The sequence below is a fragment of the Mizuhopecten yessoensis genome, unplaced genomic scaffold (genome assembly GCF_002113885.1).
Source record: "Mizuhopecten yessoensis strain PY_sf001 unplaced genomic scaffold, ASM211388v2 scaffold11067, whole genome shotgun sequence".
Lineage (NCBI taxonomy): Eukaryota > Metazoa > Mollusca > Bivalvia > Pectinida > Pectinidae > Mizuhopecten > Mizuhopecten yessoensis.
Window position 1 is genome coordinate 516,264 of NW_018408863.1, and position 19,473 is coordinate 535,736.

A 19,473-nucleotide genomic window follows, 5' to 3' on the forward strand; every position below is an offset into this window, starting at 1 on the left:
AGGAGCCTGAAGTTCTGTCAATAATTGATAATAACAGTAATACAAAAAAATACCTATAATATGATTTTTTGTATATTACTCAGTGTTATTATTAACTACTGACACAACTTCAGGCTCCTGTGTTCATATGCCGTATGCTTTTAATTCAATATATTTATTGTATATGTCATATAATATATTTTGAAACGTTACAGAAAATAATTTGTAGTCGGTTATGATTAATTATGATCTGTATGCGCTTTCCGATTCGTACCTTCCTGCCCCCCCCCCCCCCCCCCCCCCCCCCCCATTGACACCACGTAGGCCTACATGATACCGTCTGAAGAGGGAAATAAACGACACAATGGACTCGCAGCAGAGAATTAGATTAAAATCGGTTCTTACATGACTGCATGAGACTAAAATAAAATGTTGACATTGAAAAATTGAGTTAGCATTTGTTCTCATTTTGAACAATATTGGAACCAAGTGGCAAGTGCTTATAAGCGAACGTACATGACCATTGCAAATGTTTTGAAATAAATAGGATGCCTATTAAACAACTAGATACTGTACATAATATAAAGAACATTAGTTTTGTTAGCAGGGGAGTGTCAAACAATGTTAAGTTTGGTTGCGCGTTTCCTTTGTAAAATATGAGAGTTACTTCCCCTGGTATTGTTGGTAGATCTCGCGGTTGTTTGCACGTGACTTTTCCTGTGTTGCTAAGCGGCATATTCGCTTGCGAATCAATCATGGAAGCTGAAATGGAAACCCCTCCGAAGAATAAAGGACATAGAATGTTTGTAGTGAGACAAGGAACACTGGACAATGTCATCAAATCCCGCGGGTAAGTTGTATGTTATTTGCATTCAATATTTCACAACAGCAGAAGAGAAATATTTTATGTAATATAGATTCCATCGGACTGATGGGCATGATGACGAATCGCGCCAATTTTGTTGACAGTGCTTAGGCCCATAGGCCTTTTTACTCGTGAAATCAAATAGGGAATTCGGAGGTTACGTTAATCTTATGTGCTTTTGTCATTCACAAGACCTTGTAATGATTGTTAATTGTCTGTGAAGACAAAGACGAGCTGGAGACAGTCATTTTTTAACGACTCATAACCTAGGTCATAATGTAAAAATATATTATTATAGGCCTACCAAAGAAGGGTTGCAAACGTTCTGAAGACATCTTAATATTAAATAGAGATATCTATAATTGAAATAAAAAAAAAGGAAAACAGAAATAGAGAAGAGTTATTAGGTCCCTAAGTGGTGAACACACATTTTATTAATGTTTTTAACTTTAGGCGCTCAGACAAACGGTTTAAAATCAAATAGCATAATCAATAATTGATAATTGGTTTGTAATTGAAATTATTAGAATACAATTATAATTTTATGGGACTGAATTCGAATACCAAAATATTTTTAGCAACAAAACAAGTGTGACATCAATAGACAGAGAGATAGCTAAGATTAGGGTTCCTTTAAGCAAGTTTTATGTAGCTTTGAGTGTCTTTCTATATTATCTTCAAACATTCATAAAATGTTAATTTATATACATGTATGTAAAATGTTCTTGTGACAAATTATGAAATTTGTAATTAATAATCACAATTGGAAATTTTAAAAACCTATATATTTTCAGTTATAATTGAAATAGCATATGTTTAAACCTTAAAGGCCTATAGAAGTTGTTACAAAATTTCTCCTGGAACTGATCCAGATTGTAAAAAGAAGTAGTATGGTGACAAATTGATGTGACTTAATTCTCCCACCTCAGACAGAGATATCCCACGTCATAGGCCATGCTAGAATTTTCTATCTCGTCTGTCTTGTACCTTTACGTGACATTTTGTGGAATTTTGACACTGCGATGTATTCATCCGCATGTTAACTGATTGAAATTGACAATTTACATTATAAATGTTCTGTTTTGTCGTTATATGTATATTTTTGATGTTGTTGGATATTTGATATTGTAGATAAAATTCAATCTACACTGTGGAATACGTTGTAATCTATGTAAGGACGGTCTAAAATTTTTACGCAGAAGCATTCAAATGTAGCTTTAGAAGTGAAGAGGTCATTATCCTTGGAGGCCCAAGGCGGTATACTTGTAGCTTTTAGCAAAATTGAAAGTTCTTTTCCAGCTAAAAGGTATGAGAAAAAAAATAATTACCTGTAACTGAGCGAGATCGGGTTATCTCAGTCTAGGGGTAAGATTTTGTAACATCCCAACCTCGGCTTGCGTCTCTGTTGGGATTTTGTTACAGAATCTTAACCCTTGACGGAGATAACCCGATCTGGCTCAGTTACAGGTAAAAGATTTTATTAATCTGTTAGTTTAATTTCTTATGTATACCTTTAATCTATGGATATAGAATTCTTTGTATATCCTTTAGAGTTGACAAAGGAAAAGTTACATAATTCTCTTTTCTTTTAAACCATTTCAGAGAGGCGGTGGAAGCTAAGCATCTTATTAAATCAAGATTTTCGTTTGAATCAACCCATCTGCAGCATATGGAGAAACATAAGAACAGTACTTTGAAGATTGTTGAGAGTGGTAAGTAAAATTTTTGTGCTTAATGGAAAATGTATTTTCAGCAAGGGCGGCAATTCTAATTGTTTGTTTGTTTTGTTTGTTTGTTTGTTTGTTTGAAGAGTTTATAGTCTACACTTCACTGGCTGGTGCCAGTGTTCGGTCGACTTGTGCAATTCTGATATTATTGACACAATTTTATACTTCTTGAGTGGTTGTATGTTTAAGAACCACTTAAAGAAGAGATTTAAAGGTGGGGTATGGGTGCAACCTGAGGACTCCTGTATTTTCTATGTTATAAATTCCTTCTCACCCTGGTGACGAATCTTGCAAATAATTACTGTGTTCACCACACAATTTCTCAACCCTGCAATGCAAGGTTACTTATACACATAGATACATGCACTCAAAGGAATTCCACCAATTATGATATATTAATTTGCAGGGTTCTCCCCAGGCCATTTAGCTGATACGGCTCCGTATCAGCTTCAGTTTGAAATCCTCCCTGCCGTATCAGCTTAATTGACCCGTATCACCTTAAACTGTGAACCGTATCACCTTGTTATTTGTACTGAACAGNGACATATAAACTAAACAGTTAATTCCTGTTTATTAATTTAATACCATTCAAATACAGGTTATTAGGGAGGATAATTTTGTGGAACATGTCCTGGTCACTGAATTAATTGAAATTTTTTTAAATAGTGTAATTATAATAAAAACATATTTTTTTACCTATTTCAATGAAATACAATTTTTTATATTACTTAATATTGCATGTATTAAACACAGATACCAGGTGCTGAATTGAGTGAAACAGACTAAAATCTAGTCCGAATACAATCAAGTGTTGGGAATCGGTTGAAATTTTATGATCTATCATTGGTTACCATTAACCAACCAATGATCGATTAATATTCGATTTATAGAAATACTGAGTGAAAACCTCCATGCTGTTGTTTCGAGTCACTAAGGCAAAAAAAGTGATACCATGTAATTATGATATAAGAAATACCTGCTTCAAACACTGAATCTGTAATATATAGTCCTAACTAGCAGCTATGAGCTAAAAGTAAGTCATGCAGTGATTATGCCATCAATTTTACAAAGGAGTTGGGGAAAATGTCTACTGAATACTCAATAATATCTACACATTAACATTCCGACTAAAATTGATCATGGATTTTGTACTCGATTAATCAGTTTGTTAGCCTAAATGACTGCATGATGCTTGACTTAGTCGATTAATCAGAACACCATCAATACAAGCCTAACTGACCGATGCTTGACTGAGTCGATTGATCACATCACCATCAATACAAGCCTAACTGACCGATGCTTGACTTAGTTGATTAATCACAACACCATCAATACAAGCCTAACTGACCGATGCTGGACTTAGTCGATTAATCACAACACCATCAATACAAGCCTAACTGACCATTGCTTGACTTAGTGGATTAATCACATCCCCATCAATACAAGCCTAACTGACCGATGATTGATTTCGCCGATTAATCACATCACCATCAATACTAAAGCCTAACTGACCGATGCTTGACTCAGTTGATTAATCACATCCCCATCAATACAAGCCTATAACTGACCAATGCTTGACTTAGTCGATTAATCAGAACACCATCAATACAAGCCTAACTGACTGATGCTCAACTGAGTCGATTAATCATATCACCATCAATACAAGCCTAACTGACTGATGCTCGACTGAGTCTATTAATCACAACACCATCAATACAAGATTAATCACAACACCATCAATACAAGCCTAACTGACTGATGCTCGACTGAGTCTATTAATCACAACACCATCAATACAAGATTAATCACAACACCATCAATACAAGCCTAACCGACCAATGCTTGACTTAGTCGATTAATCAGAACCCCATCAATACGAGCCTAACTGACCGATGCTTGACTTAGTTGATTTATCACAACACCATCAATACAAGCCTAACTGACTAATGCTAGACTTGGTCGATTTATCACATCCCCATCAATACAAGCCTAACTGACCGATGCTTGACTGAGGCATTAATCACAACACCATCAATACAAGATTAATCACAACACCATCAATACAAGATTAATCACAACACCATCAATACAAGATTAATCACAACACCATCAATACAAGATTAATCACAACACCATCAATACAAGATTAATCACAACACCATCAATACAAGATTAATCACAACACCATCAATACAAGCCTAACCGACCAATGCTTGACTTAGTCGATTAATCACATCAATACAAGCATAACTGACTGTTGCTTGACTTAGTCGATTAATCACAACACCATCAATACAAGCCTAACTGCCCGATGCTGGACTTAGTCGATTAATCACATCACCATCAATACACAAGCCTAACTGACCAATGCTTGACTCAGTTGATTAATCACAACACCATCAATCCAAGCCTAACTGACCGATGCTTGACTGAGGCATTAATCACAACACCATCAATACAAGATTAATCACAACACCATCAATACAAGCCTAACCGACCAATGCTTGACTTAGTCGATTAATCACATCCCGATCAATACAAGCCTAACTGACTGATGCTTGACTTAGTGGATTAATCACAACACTATCAATACAAGCCTAACTGACTGATGCTCGACTGAGTCGATTAATCATATCACCATCAATACAAGCCTAACTGGCCGATGCTGGACTTAGTCGATTAATCACAACCCCATCAATACAAGCCTAACTGACCAATTCTTGACTTAGTGGATTAATCACATCCCCATCAATACACAAGCCTAACTGACCGATGCTTGACTTAGTCGATTAATCACATCACCATCAGTACACAAGCCTAACTGACCGGTGCTTGACTTAGTCGATTAGTCACATCACCATCAATACTCAAGCCTAACTGACCGATGCTTGACTTCGTCGTTTAATCACATCACCATCAATACACAAGCCTAACTGACTGATGCTTGACTTAGTGGATTAATCACAACACCATCAATACAAGCCTAACTGACCGATGCTTGACTGAGTAGATTAATCACAACACCATCAATACAAGCCTAACTGACTGATGCTTGACTTAGTGGATTAATCACAACACCATCAATCCAAGCCTAACTGACCGATGCTTGACTGAGTCGATTAATCACAACACTATCAATACAAGCCTAACTGACCGATGCTCGACTTAGTCAATTAATCACATCACTATCAATACAAGCCTAACTGACCGATGCTCGACTTAGCCGATTAATCATATCACCATCAATACAAGCCTAACTGACCAATGCTTGAGTTAGTGGATTTATCACAACACCATCAATACACGCCTCACTGTCCGATGCTTGACTGAGTCGATTAATCACACCACCATCAATGCAAGCCTAACTGACCGATGCTTGACTGTGTCGATTAATCACAACACTATCAATACAAGCCTAACTGACTAATGCTAGACTTGGTCGATTTATCACATCACCATCAATACAAGCCTATAACTGACCAATGCTTGACTTAGTGGGTTTATCACAACACCATCAATACAAGCCTAACTGACTAATGCTAGACTTGGTCGATTTATCACATCACCATCAATACAAGCCTATAACTGACCAATGCTTGACTTAGTCGATTAATCACACCACCATAAATACTCAAGCCTAACTGACCGATGCTTGACTGTGTGGATTAATCACAACACTATCAATACAAGCCTAACTGACTAATGCTAGACTTGGTCGATTTATCACATCACCATCAATACAAGCCTAACTGACTGATGCTCAACTGAGTCGATTAATCATATCACCATCAATACAAGCCTAACTAACCGATGATCGACTTAGTCAATTAATCACATCACTATCAATACAAGACTAACTGACCGATGCTTGACTTAGTGGATTAGTCACAACCCCATCAATACAAGCCTAACTGACCAATGCTTGAATTAGTGGATTAATCACATCACCATCAATGCTCAAGCCTAACTGACCGATGCTTGACTTAGTTGATTAATCACAACACTATCAATACAAGCCTAACTGACTAATGCTAGACTTGGTCGATTTATCACATCACCATCAATACAAGCCTATAACTGACCAATGCTTGACTTAGTGGGTTTATCACAACACCATCAATACAAGCCTAACCGACCGATGATCGACTTAGTCAATTAATCACATCACCATCAATACAAGCCTATAACTGACCAATGCTTGACTTAGTGGATTAATCACATCACTATCAATACAAGCCTAACTGACCGATGCTTGACTTAGTGGATTAATCACAACACCATCAATACAAGCCTAACTGACCAATGCTTGACTTAGTGGATTAATCACATCACCATCAATACACAAGCCTAACTGACCAATGCTTGAATTAGTGGATTAATCACATCACCATCAATACACAAGCCTAACTGACCGATGCTGGACTGAGTCGATTAATCACATCATCATCAATACATCAGGAGATATGTTGTTCGGACTATCAACTTTACAAGCTACACAATTGACATATGTGATGAACTGTGAAGTGCATGTGAAAATAGCAAGTTACCTCCCTTTAAGCATCCCACAGGTAAAAAGGTTAATACCCTATATAAAACTTTTCATATTTTTTGTTTACAAATAAAGTTTTAAGCAATAACGAATGAAGAGAAAGCTTAATCAAGTATAAAAAAGCAAATAAAAAGAATCTATAATTTGTTGATAAAAAAAAGGGCATGTCAAGAGATACACATGCTGAAGCATAGTGGATTCATCCCACTCAACACATCTGCACACAGACATGTATATATCCCAAGATTGTGAACTTGTGAAAGCCATGGAAAAAATGAACATTGACCATTCAATTTTTTATTCTATTATATTTCTAACATACAATCAGTCTCTAACTTTTGACATTGATTAAAACTAGGATAGTTTTGCATTTCAATATATATATAAATCTATTAATCCTGCATTCTTCAACTTGCCCAAATCTGTTTAATTATTTTAAAAAGCTCCTTTCAAGACATGCATGGGTTAATAGTATTGATTTATGTATATGATATTTGTTGTTGGGGATATAATTCAAATTTCATGGTAGTTCTTGATTCAATACCAGAAAGAGATTTAATTGCTGCATGGTTTTTACAAATTCTTGTTTTCCCACCTGGTCTGATGAACCAAGGTGAGCTTATGCCATACTGTGGTATCTGTCTGTCTGTCTGTGTATCTGTTGTACATCGGTCAACATTTTTTCTCTCCAAAATAGCCGAACAGTTGATGACTTTAAAGAGAGGAATACACATTAACCCTTAGAGTGCTACATTAAAATAACATACGGTAACCAATCAGTGCTGAATTAATTAGGAGAATTTAATTTTCACTGCAGTTCAAATTTAGATATAACTTCATAAGTCACAATTTTAGTAAAAATATTGCAAAAATAATTCTTGTGTTAATAATACTAAAACATATTAATACCAATGGAAATTGGTTATTTGATAAGTTCGATTAAATTTTAATCAACACGATTAGCTGTTGACCATATAAAATACCATTTTATAGAATGTGCAACTATAGTTGTGACTAGCAGTGGGGGCCACAGACATACAGCGCAGCTATATAGTTGTGACTAGCACTCAAATGGCTGTGGGATTTAGCCCCATCCTTAAAGAGTATAATATACTTATAAGTCATTTTGGATTGGTTGACATTCACTTATCATTTGGTTTAAACAGTATTTTGTTTCATACCGTCATACATCATATATATAACAAGTATGCAGGTTAATAGGAATATTACTATTTAACCGCATACAATTGCTGGGTATAATGAGACAAATAAAAATATGATATTAGAACTTATAGATGGATCTGGTCCCACTCCTTGGTACATAGTTTCTTGGTAACAACTTGGATATAGTCTTCAGATCTCTCTCCCCCCAATAACCATATACCATATAACCAATAACCCAATAACACAAATGTACACATTTGCTAGTAATTCCGTCTTTGCGTATTGCAGAGTTATCTTCTCTTGGGAGCAGGTATTGATTGTTACATCATTGGTTTGTGCGAGAAAATTAGGTCGTTTTCTCAAAAATTAATGACGTTACTCTCACATACAAGTGACGTAACAATCAATACCTGCTCCCAAGAGAAGATAACTCTGCAATACGCAAAGACAGAATAGGGAGATGAACACATGAATATAATGCTACCAAAATGGTACAGGGGTCTGTCCCCGCCCATATGGATATACTCTCTGAATAGTTACATGGAAACATTTGATACCCACGCCATTGTATCAACATATATATATATATTGCTGTTCATGAAGATTTAGATACACATATGCTACATGTACCAGGATTTGCCAACTGCATGGGGACTTGACCTATCAGAGGTGATCTCATTTGCAATAACACATACTATTAATGAGAATATTTTGCCATAATTGCTTTAATATCCAGGTAAGAGATACAGGCCCTCTGAGCCTCTTTTAGCATACTTTTTATGAATTGATATATTTCTTTTTAATTCACAGCATCCAGTTATCCCGTGTTCAAGAAGTTCAATGAGAAGTACATGGCTGAAATACAAAATTCGATCGTTCTACAGCAATCCATAGTGTCGAAATTAGGCGAAGCTGAGGGACCCTATGAAATGATGAAACAGTAAGAATCAGTAATGTTTCATGAATGTTATTTGTGTGTTCTGATACAGCCCTATCTACTTTAAATCAAGAAGAGTTGACGAGGTGCCAAACTCCCTATCTAAAAGTTTATAACCCTTTCACCCCTAGGTAACTTTAGTGGACTCTTCCATACGTTTATTGGGATGAAGCCATTATGGTCTACAGTGGTCAAAGGGTTAAGGAAAACGGTACCACAGCATCATTTATTATTATAAAAAAGAGTTCCGTTCAAGAGAATTTATTTGAGTAATCTCCCTTCTATATGGAAGATGCAGCAACAAAAAGGAGTTTGTGTGACTTAAAGTAAACGATCATGTACCCTTGTTTTGAGGCCTTGGATATAGTTCCTGAATGGCAGCAGTGTGCACGTGTATCCTTTACAGGACCTTTAGTTCAACACCTGCAGCTTTCCTGTTTTCCTTCTTATTTGTATTTTCAAACTCTTAAATTTTGAAGAACTTATTCTATGAACTGCATGGCAACATGGGATTTACATTAAATATATATTTTTAGAGGGACTTAAACCAATATCCCTCAACACAGACAATAATTATAACACATTTGGCTTGATGATTTGATGGTGCTCTTTACCTTTAGTTATAAAACAAGCGCTATTTAAGACTGAGGGTCCTCAACATTGAGAAAATAGTCTTAACGGCCCCCTCCCCCACAAATTATGATGCTGGATCAATATTAAGTTAACTAGTGATGGGCTGATGATTGATTGTAATTGGTTTGCCATTTCCGTGTCCGAATATTGATTTCAAATTCCATAATAGATATTATTGGTTCACTTTTGAAATCAAAGTGTCAAATGTATACATGGACAATAAAAGTATTTTTTTATAGTGATTTACAATTTGACTGAAAAAATCTGCATAAAAGTTGCTTGAAATGAAATTATGTCATTTTAATTTTGTTTTTAACGTTACAGATGGCTCGATGCTCCTAACACAACAACTAAACCGGAAGAATTGAAAAAGCAACTTGCTGCATTTTATGAGGAACATGGCAACAAAATCAAACAACTGAGGAAGGAAACAAAGGTAAACAATATGGACATCTTATATTTATTTACCTCAATTTATCAATCGTTTAGTCTCTACGTAAACAATTAAATTGGATTATCACGTACAATATGCCTTGAGAAATTATCACGGTATAAACAACAATTCAAATGGGATATATTGCGATACGTATCCCAATATATAGTTAAAAGAAAAGGGTGCTCATGTTATAAGGAAGTTGTTGGCAGAATCTTCATAATCAAACTGAAATATATTTATATTATCGTGTTTAGTCTGCATTAAACCCAACAGCACACACAGGTTATACTCTACTATGTTTTTTGTCGATAAAATAACAAACACTTAAATTGTCGAAAATGAGCATTTATTCTAAATGCCAGAAATCGAACATATGTATACATCTTTGTGTTGATTTTTATAATAAGGTGTACAAAGAACCAAAAAAGATGGGGTTTGCTTCAAAATAAACACACCATTTGTAAATAAAAGATGTACAACAAATGAAACAAAATTTAAAACAAAGATGTGCAACAATTACATTTTTACACAATAGTACATAAAGGTGGATACAAATTAGGGGAGGAGGAGGGTAGCTGATTTTTAAGGAGATTTTTCAAAATGTCAGCATGGAAAAATATTCTGCACAGGTCACGTGACTTTAGTACACCAAAACATCACGTGACTACTTCTATAGGGATGGACTAGTTTCAAAAACGGAACCCACAAAATATAACAAATAAAAATATCATATACTAACCAGATAATATAAATTACTTTATGCATTGCATAAATACAAATATATCATTTGGTTCACAACGATTTATGAATTTTGTTCAAGCAGCTATCGGTTACGGAATTTCTTCTCCTAACCAATACAAGTAATGGCTTATTGTAATATCATCTTATTAAAGTTATTTATATATTTTGCAAATCTAAAATTCAAACCAGATACATAAAAACCAGCTTTGTAATATTATGGGATACAGCGATATATTTCATTTCTATTTATATAATTTTCAAATCTAAAATTCATACCAGATACTTAAAAACTAGCTTTGTAATATTATGGAATACAGCGATATTTCATTTCTATTAAAAGTGTGATACGATACAATATACCTGTGTATTGCAATAAACTGGTTTTCCAAATTATGTATATATTAATTGTGACAGTCTTACGGATTGGTTTTGATTATTATTTTCAAGGTGTTTCTTAAAATTTGTTACAAACATTGAATGAGAATATTCAATTTACTGTAAGTAAAGTGTTAACATATATTTGTATCAATTTATTTATTTAGGCACTGAGAAAGATAAAGGACCAACTAGAATCGTGCCAGGACAAACTGAGGTGTGTTCAAGCTGCTCTGAAAAGAGATTTTGAGAGGAAAATGGTTGTATCAGCTGGGCAGATGAAGGAACAGAAAAATCTGAAGGGCAAGATACAAGAGTTGTACAGTCGTCGAGAAAAATCTGTGCAATCTTGCAGAGGACTTTTGACAGAAGAAAATGAGATCCGGGAACGTATGCAAAAGGTAAGATTAACTGCAGTTATAGTCATGTAGCTGAACTGGACTGGGTCGAGGGTCGGCGACCAGGTGACTCAATTGGTGGATTCGAATGGTCCAGGCCGACGGGTTTTGAGCCCCGGTCTGGTCGTTACATTTTCTCTTTCTCCTGTTACAAAATTGGCAAGCTTGCAAACCTTTGTTTCAAGCATTGGGAGTACTTTTAGTAAGGGGATTCCCAAACTTGGTTTAGTAAATAGTTGTGTCTTTGGGGGCGAAGACTTAGAAAAAGGAGGGAGGAGTGTAGCGGAACTGGACTGGGTCAATCGTCCGCAACCAGGTAGCTCAATTGGTAGAGTGTCCGTCTAGAGCTTGGAGGGTCCCAGGTTGGAACACCTGTCTGGCTGTTACATTTTCTCTTTCTCCTGTTACAGTGATTTATTATTAGAACTGAAAGTTGTAGAGCGGGGGATATTAATTTGGGTTTGTCCGTCTGTCTGTCAGGGTTCGTTTCCGTGCAATAATTACAACAAATGTTAACTGATTTTTTTCAAACTTGGTCACCGTGGGGTTGGATACCTTACGGGATCGGTAAAGTTTGATGACCATTTGGCGGAGTTATGGCCCCTTGAATAACGTAAAAACATCATTATCTGCTGCGTTTCTGTTAATTAACTCTTGCAAATATTATTCCGATTGTCTTCAAACTTAGTAACAGGGTTAAACGCATTAAGGGCTCAGCAAAGTTTGACACTTCAATCGGACATCATTTGGCAGAGTTATTGCCCCTTGATTAACGAAAAACGTCATTATCTGCAGTTACCGCTTAATAACTCTACCAAATCTTAGCCAAATTCCTTCAAACTTGATAACAATGTTTGTGTTCCTCTGTCTTTCAACCCATCTCAGGCACTCTTTGGTTTTCATGTGATAATTGCTGTAGATATTGTTCAGATGTTTCAACCAAATTCCGTATGCACATCCGACTCATGCTAAGTTTGCCAACCGATGTGATTTGTGCATATTTACAAATAATCAATGAGGTATAAAAAAAAAAAATCTTCAAGTTTCAAGCTATACATTATGTCTCAACAGCAAGGTACTCACTTTTTTAAACCTTACCTTAATAATGTGAACCTGTAATATGTCCTACAAGTGGGGGGTATAAATTCCACGAATTTGCTTGTTACCTTATGTAATGTTGACAACTTTCTTATGTGTCATTTTTATCTGAGTCTAAGTGACACCATGTGTGGAAAATGAGAGTGTGATTGTGTTATTTTTACTGTCAACATGCTTCATTGTGTTGCAATTCAAGCTTCTTTATCAGTTAAAAAAGAGAAATATTGTTTGATCTGTTGAAGGAGAAACATGTTGTTTGTTATAAGGAGATGTTATATCAGTATTTAAAGAAACATGCTATCTTATAAATATATATAGATATGAAAAGACATAATTTTATAAATATAAGAAAAGAAATTTTATTTTATGAATATGACAAAGACATGTTATTTTATAAATATTAAAAAAGACATCTAATTTTTATGAATACAAAAAAAATATAAATATAAGAAGTCCTATGTTATTTTACAGGAGCTGAGGGAGAAATATTGTTTAACCAGTACATGTAAATATTTGTTTAGGGTATGATACAGATTGCGGCTGAAATACACAAATTCGACACGGAAAGAGTGAAAGCTACCAACGACGCTATGACTAAATTTGCATGGATCCTAAACCAACAAGAGGTATTCAGGTAAGGTGTAAATTATTATCTACCTGTAATCAATGCCAACGCAAATATATAGAGGATATTTAATGGTGTCGTCAGTTATAACAAATATATTTCAGGATTGTGGCTAATATTTTTATATTTATCACGAGTGTGCAGCCTAAAAATTAGCACCATAATGAATCGCATATCCTAATGACGTCACACTTGACAACAAGGCGACTGCAGGCCATTTTGAATGAGATACTCAATGCAATTCAAAATGTCCTGCTATTTTCTGGTACAAATGGTTTTTAATTGTGTATTTATGTAAGTACCTAAGTGTGTGTACCAAGCATTTACCATAACAACCACTTATTCTACCGTCGGTTCATTTCAATCTGCACAAAAAATTGTTGCCTTAGAATGCAGCCAATAGAAGATAGCGTTAGAATTTATTGGTCAATACCTGCAAAAAGTGATATTTTCATTTATCAAGTTGATAGAATCCGATACTTCACTGGCAAAAAATGTAATAAATCTTAATATTGATTTCAGAGTTAAGTTTCCATTAAATATTTCTGAACATAATGCACGATATTTATGCAGTTTATGCATTAGTCTACATTTGATTTTTTGTACAGGGGTGGGGGATGGAGGGTGGGGAAATACAATTTGAACCACTGTGTTCCAATTAGTTGTTATAATAAAGCTATTAAACTACAAATATTTCTATAGAGCTAACAGATTATCTATAAAAAGGTAAATACTGCTAATGGTCTTCCAGAAAATGATGGGTTGCTAATTGTCTTTTTCTTGTGTAACTCTTTTGGTAAGACGATACAAGCTGCAGCAAGATAGCATAAATTTTGAATCTGTTTCAGAAAAGACAAAAGAAATGCTACTTTTGACTTGGTAGCTGAGGTGAACCCCAGATTCATTATCCCACCAAAGGCAGTACCAATCAGCAAGGAAAATACCAATTGCATACTTTACAAATTTCCAGACTATGCTGTAAGTAAAAAAATGAAAAACATCTCTTGAATGCTTTCTCTGATGCTTTCTATATTGATATTCTTGTCACAAAGTTTGGTACAAAGAAACGGTACAATGGCACTGTAGCTTAAATATGATTTCAGGTAAATTTCCATGTACCATAAAGACATGCTTATGAAATATAATACAAATGACTTGGGTAAAACATCTTGGTGAAGTTCTTTTTGTGATGTAGCTTGTACTGATGAGATTTTGATTCTATGTACACTGAGACCAGAAGACATTTTCAATATTATCAACGGAATAATAAAAATGAAATCCCGGCTTTTAATGATATAAAATTGAATGAAAATATGTCCAGAGTAGACGTTTTCTTAACACTATGCTATCCTTTTAAACGGGTTTTAGGAGAGGTTAAGAGAGATGGGATTTTCTGAGGAGACAACTTCAAGCCCTGAAACGACAACATCTCCTGTCGTGAAACCTGATGGTAGTTCTGATGGGAACGCCAAAACTAAACCTTCCTCATCTAAAGACGCAGATGATGGATCAACGAATCAATCCACATCCAAAGACACAGGATATAACTCGACTAAACCTTCTTCATCTAAAGAGACGGAGAATAGTTCAACAAAACCTACCGCCAATCGCTCAGATGGTACTTAAACTGTTTAATAATTAGCTAAATTTTCCGTATTATTATATGTTTTTCTAATGAGTTTATGATGTTGTCGTAATTTTCTTTTGACGTCAAAAGTGTGATATTATCTGTTAAATATGCGGAAAAATGCAAATACCTTGTAACAGCCAAAGTAATCATTAAGCCTTTTTCCTTAAAAAACCACCCAAAAACAAAATACTAACCAGAGGTATGAGAATAAATCTTGTTAAATATTGTCACAGCAAAAGAAGAAAATTAAAGATAATTTCAATATTTGTTTTCATAATTGAAATGAACTTATTTAAAATATTTCTCAAGAATCTAAACTTTCCATTGTTATGTCAACAGAGAAAGGGCGTTTTACTGAGGAAACCCAGAGATCCAAAAAGAAAGTCTCACCCCAACTTGTTGAGGATGAGGAAAAACCAAAAAGAAAAGTTGGTAAACCACCAGGGAGTGAGGATTCAGAGAATGAAAATGACAAACCTCCCCATGTCCCCAAGCAAGTATGGGTAGGAGGTGATGACGACAAGGAAAAAGAGAAAAATGAGCAGGTTGCTGTCAACAACGGCGAGCCAGAGATTGAACCAGACGTACCTGGGAGGGACGAGAATCAGCCATGCTCCTATGGCGCACCTTTGGAAGAACCCTTACGAAGGGTAGCTCTGGTGGAGTTCCTGGCTACAGACAACACATTTCTCAGCTTTAAACAAGGTTAGTTTTCATTTTTTTCTCTCAAAAGAACTCCCAGAAAATATTCAAGATGTGAAATCAAGATTCACATTCTGGTAGGATATATGTTGGATATTTGTCAAAAGTATTTAGAAGTTCCATGATACCTTTTTAAATTAATTTATAAGCTGTATGGCAAAGATAATATTTGTTTTATTTGTTGATTTTCTTCTTCTTCTTTCACTTATGTTTTTGCTGTCGTGTTAAAGGGGGGTTGGGGTGGTTGTTTACATTCGGCTCCCACTTCAATATCTTTTATTGTTTCGCCATATGTAGGTTCATAAAATTGAATAATAACTGCATATATGATTATTCATTATTACTGCTGATAACTGTAGTGGACCTCCTTGCATAATACCTGGTTGAGTGATGGGGGTATCCTAACAAAATGACAGAGAAATAACACAGGAAAACGTAACTCTGAAAAGTAGTGTAAAGTATATAAAATTACTGTAATGTTGATACTAAATATGTCATACCCACGTATTGATATACATGAAGTAAGCCTAGTGATACTTTTAATTAGAAAAACACGCAAAACTTTTTACAAAAGTTAAAATATAACCAACATTGTCAACTTGCCTTCAAAGAGTTACAATGGTATCCTATGTTTTATAGTTAATTTGAATTATTATTTGAAATATGAATGACTAATATATGACATTATTTTATATCTTTAACTATAAACAAGAAAAGCAAGGAGAGATATCCTTGTCTGCTCCCCATACAAAAATGATATTTTAGCACATTAGATTCTTGTGACATTGAACGAAGGTCAAGGTCACCAATGTTTACCAAAATTATATCCATCAACATAAAGAACAAGACCCATTGACCTTTTGTTATGAAGAAACACAATTTAAAAGAAAAATGGAGAGAAAGTTTTGCTTTACTATCTTTTAAATCAAAGGTGTTATATGACAAATTTTCTGATTGTCATTTTTTTGTAATTTCTGATATTGAATGATATTATAAGTAGCCAACTTTTAAGGAAGTATGAAAAATAGACTCTTTTTAGAATTATGTAAATTGACGTGTCCAAAAAGGGAATTCTCCCATGAGTAATGAATTTTCACATACTTTTCTGCTTAAATCTTCAATGAAAAGAACAATTCTTTCCGGAAATAGTGTAATAATTGGAATCAAAATAATAGTTAGAATATGTTGCACACGATGATATCAAATGGTTGGAGGACTTGTATAACACACACACAGGTGTAGGTCAATGAGGTTCCATTTGTCATAAAATGAATTCTGAAACTAATTGTTCTGAAACTAATTGTTTAAGCTTCCTTTACCTTTTAATATTGATCTTGTTTTGAATTCCAAGCGGGGGCCAACGCTAATGTTGAATCTCAATAGGCGTTGACCCTACCTTTTATTTGTCAATGGTGTTTATATTTTCCCAAATCGAATTTACAGGACAAAAATTGGTGCAGACCCACACACCTAACGAGGCAGGTCTGCTTTTTGGCTACACCCGAAAGCATGCTTACAGTCAGATCAAGCACGGGTACTTCATTGCCAACAAGACGGGACTCAGGACAATTATTCGAAAGAATATCGTCAAGAACCTGTTTCGGAACAAATAACTTTAATATGGAAGTGAAAAGTTCTATTCTAGTTTAACAAAAATTAGAATAGAGTTAAGTTAAAATGTCCATGCAATTTTTCTATGCTTTAAGGAATGCATATAGGCTGGCATAAGAAAGGAGAATGGGCTTGTTTCAAGCATGTGCACCTGTTAAAGAAAAGTTTTTAAATTGTCCATGAGGATTGGTGTTTAAGAAGGTATCGAGAAAAACGAAAAAAAGTGAATGCAGAGAGGTTATTTAATTTGAAAGATGTATATCATTACATATCCCTTTTTTTTAAAGAAACAGAACACAGAGAATATCAGATTTTGGATATGTTAGGAAACAGTTAAAACAAAAACATCATCATATTTTCATATGTTTGGCAAAAATTGAAAATATCTTGATAGAAAACTATCAATACATATCATGAATGTTAAAAGAAAAAAGAAAAAAGAAAAAAAAGGGCGTGGTTGATTAGGGACCAAGTGATTGGTAATTCTTTGAATAGAGAAAAAGTGTCAGACTTGTGTGTCCCATAGACCACCATTAGTGGTTGTAATTGGGACAACGATGAGTCTTACGATCAAATTGGAGCGTTTCACAGGTACACAGTGCTCTTCAATATTCTTAAATTATTTAACAGCCAAAAAAAAAAAAAAGAAAAAGAAAAAGAAAAAAAACCCGTGGCTGTGATCCTAAGATTTCCTTAGTGAACATATCACTTCTGAAGACAAAGTTCAGTCAACTTTATGTTTGAGGACAGTTTGCGGTAAAGCACTAAAGAAGGTCTTGCCAAAGCTGACAGTAACTTATTGTTTTGGTCATTTATGATAGCTTCACCAAAATGATAAAAAAAGAGTGGAGGAAGGAGTTGAAGATAATGTATGAGTATCTCTTAATGTAAAATAGTGCAAAGTTGCACACAAAACAATGAGCCAGAGTTGAATTGTACCCAAGGGCATTTGTGATTTATTGATTTATTTACTACTAGGGAACTAGGGAGTTTTCAGCCGGTATGTCTAATATACTGATTTTATAATTCTATGGTTTATATTTTGCTAAGAATATTGTTTGTTTGATATACAGTGTTTTTTATCAAGTATATTTCTGATGAAGTGCCATCAAATAATTTTACAATACTCTACAATATATCATATTTTTTATCTCAAAGTATTGCATATTACATTTTTGTGTTATTTTGTTACATTTACATTGAAAAGATGATGTGTTTGTGCTACTTAGTTTCTGAACTTTTGTTAAGATTTTTTTTAAATAACAAAAATATTTACTTTTGAGAGGAAATAGGAGCTCTACATGTACGTTGTACTAGAACCGTTAATCCAACCTGTGCCATTTTTATTAAGTCTAACAATTTTATGTTAGCGATATAATATAGTTGATCTCTAGATCTGTGATGGCCTTGTTTACACAAGTTATGCAAATAAAGACTCGTTGAAAAAAAATGTCTTATTGTTGTCAATTTAGTTCAAGCTTTCATGACATACGGAAATAGAACAAGGTGAGAGCACATATTCATAATTTATGTACAATAGTTATATAAACCATTATTATAATATTTCACGATATTTAGGTGGGAAAAACTCCACATAAATGGTAATAAATTTGCGTACAACCAAAATTTCCTAAAATAAGAAATATTTTATTTTTCTCCAGTTCTTACAATTTAAAAGTTTTGCATTATGTTAATATGACATGATCTAAGTATCAAAAGCAACGTTATTTATCCAGAAGTTGTTTCTTTACTGACGTTAAAGTTACGAACACATTCATTTAAGCGCTCATACCTCGTCTCCCTAGGATATGCACAGATCAACCCTACAAAAGGAAACCGAAAAAAAAAACCCTCAGTAATGGAAGATTTATCCAACATTTTTTGTTTACCTAAAAATATTTGGCAGAAAACCCACAACCCGTGTTACTAGAACAATGGATGTCCAACTACAGACAAAAGGGTGGCTAATGGTTGTAACACTTCAGAATCTTTTCCCGGGGGTC

The 19,473-nt window shown here is 34.5% G+C and overlaps 1 protein-coding gene across 1 annotated transcript; it reads left to right on the plus strand.

Annotated features, from left to right (window-relative positions):
* Positions 1-714: 714 nt before the first annotated feature.
* On the plus strand, positions 715-17,804 carry LOC110465244. The gene is made up of 10 exons (XM_021520949.1): positions 715-829; positions 2,447-2,556; positions 9,095-9,224; positions 10,179-10,290; positions 11,574-11,807; positions 13,424-13,536; positions 14,376-14,505; positions 14,896-15,145; positions 15,497-15,862; positions 17,303-17,804. The coding sequence occupies exons 1-10, from the start codon at positions 735-737 to the stop codon at positions 17,470-17,472; spliced, it is 1,710 nt and encodes a 569-aa protein (XP_021376624.1). The 5' UTR covers positions 715-734; the 3' UTR covers positions 17,473-17,804.
* The last annotated feature ends 1,669 nt before the right edge of the window (positions 17,805-19,473 follow it).

Excerpts from the sequence above, each read along its gene's own strand:
- LOC110465244 (XM_021520949.1), top strand. The coding sequence starts at position 735 with ATGGAAGCTGAAATGGAAACCCCTCCGAAGAATAAAGGACATAGAATG. Across the intron at positions 830-2,446 it reads AATGTCATCAAATCCCGCGG|AGAGGCGGTGGAAGCTAAGC; the intron begins GTAAGTTGTATG and ends AAACCATTTCAG. Across the intron at positions 9,225-10,178 it reads CCCTATGAAATGATGAAACA|ATGGCTCGATGCTCCTAACA; the intron begins GTAAGAATCAGT and ends TTAACGTTACAG.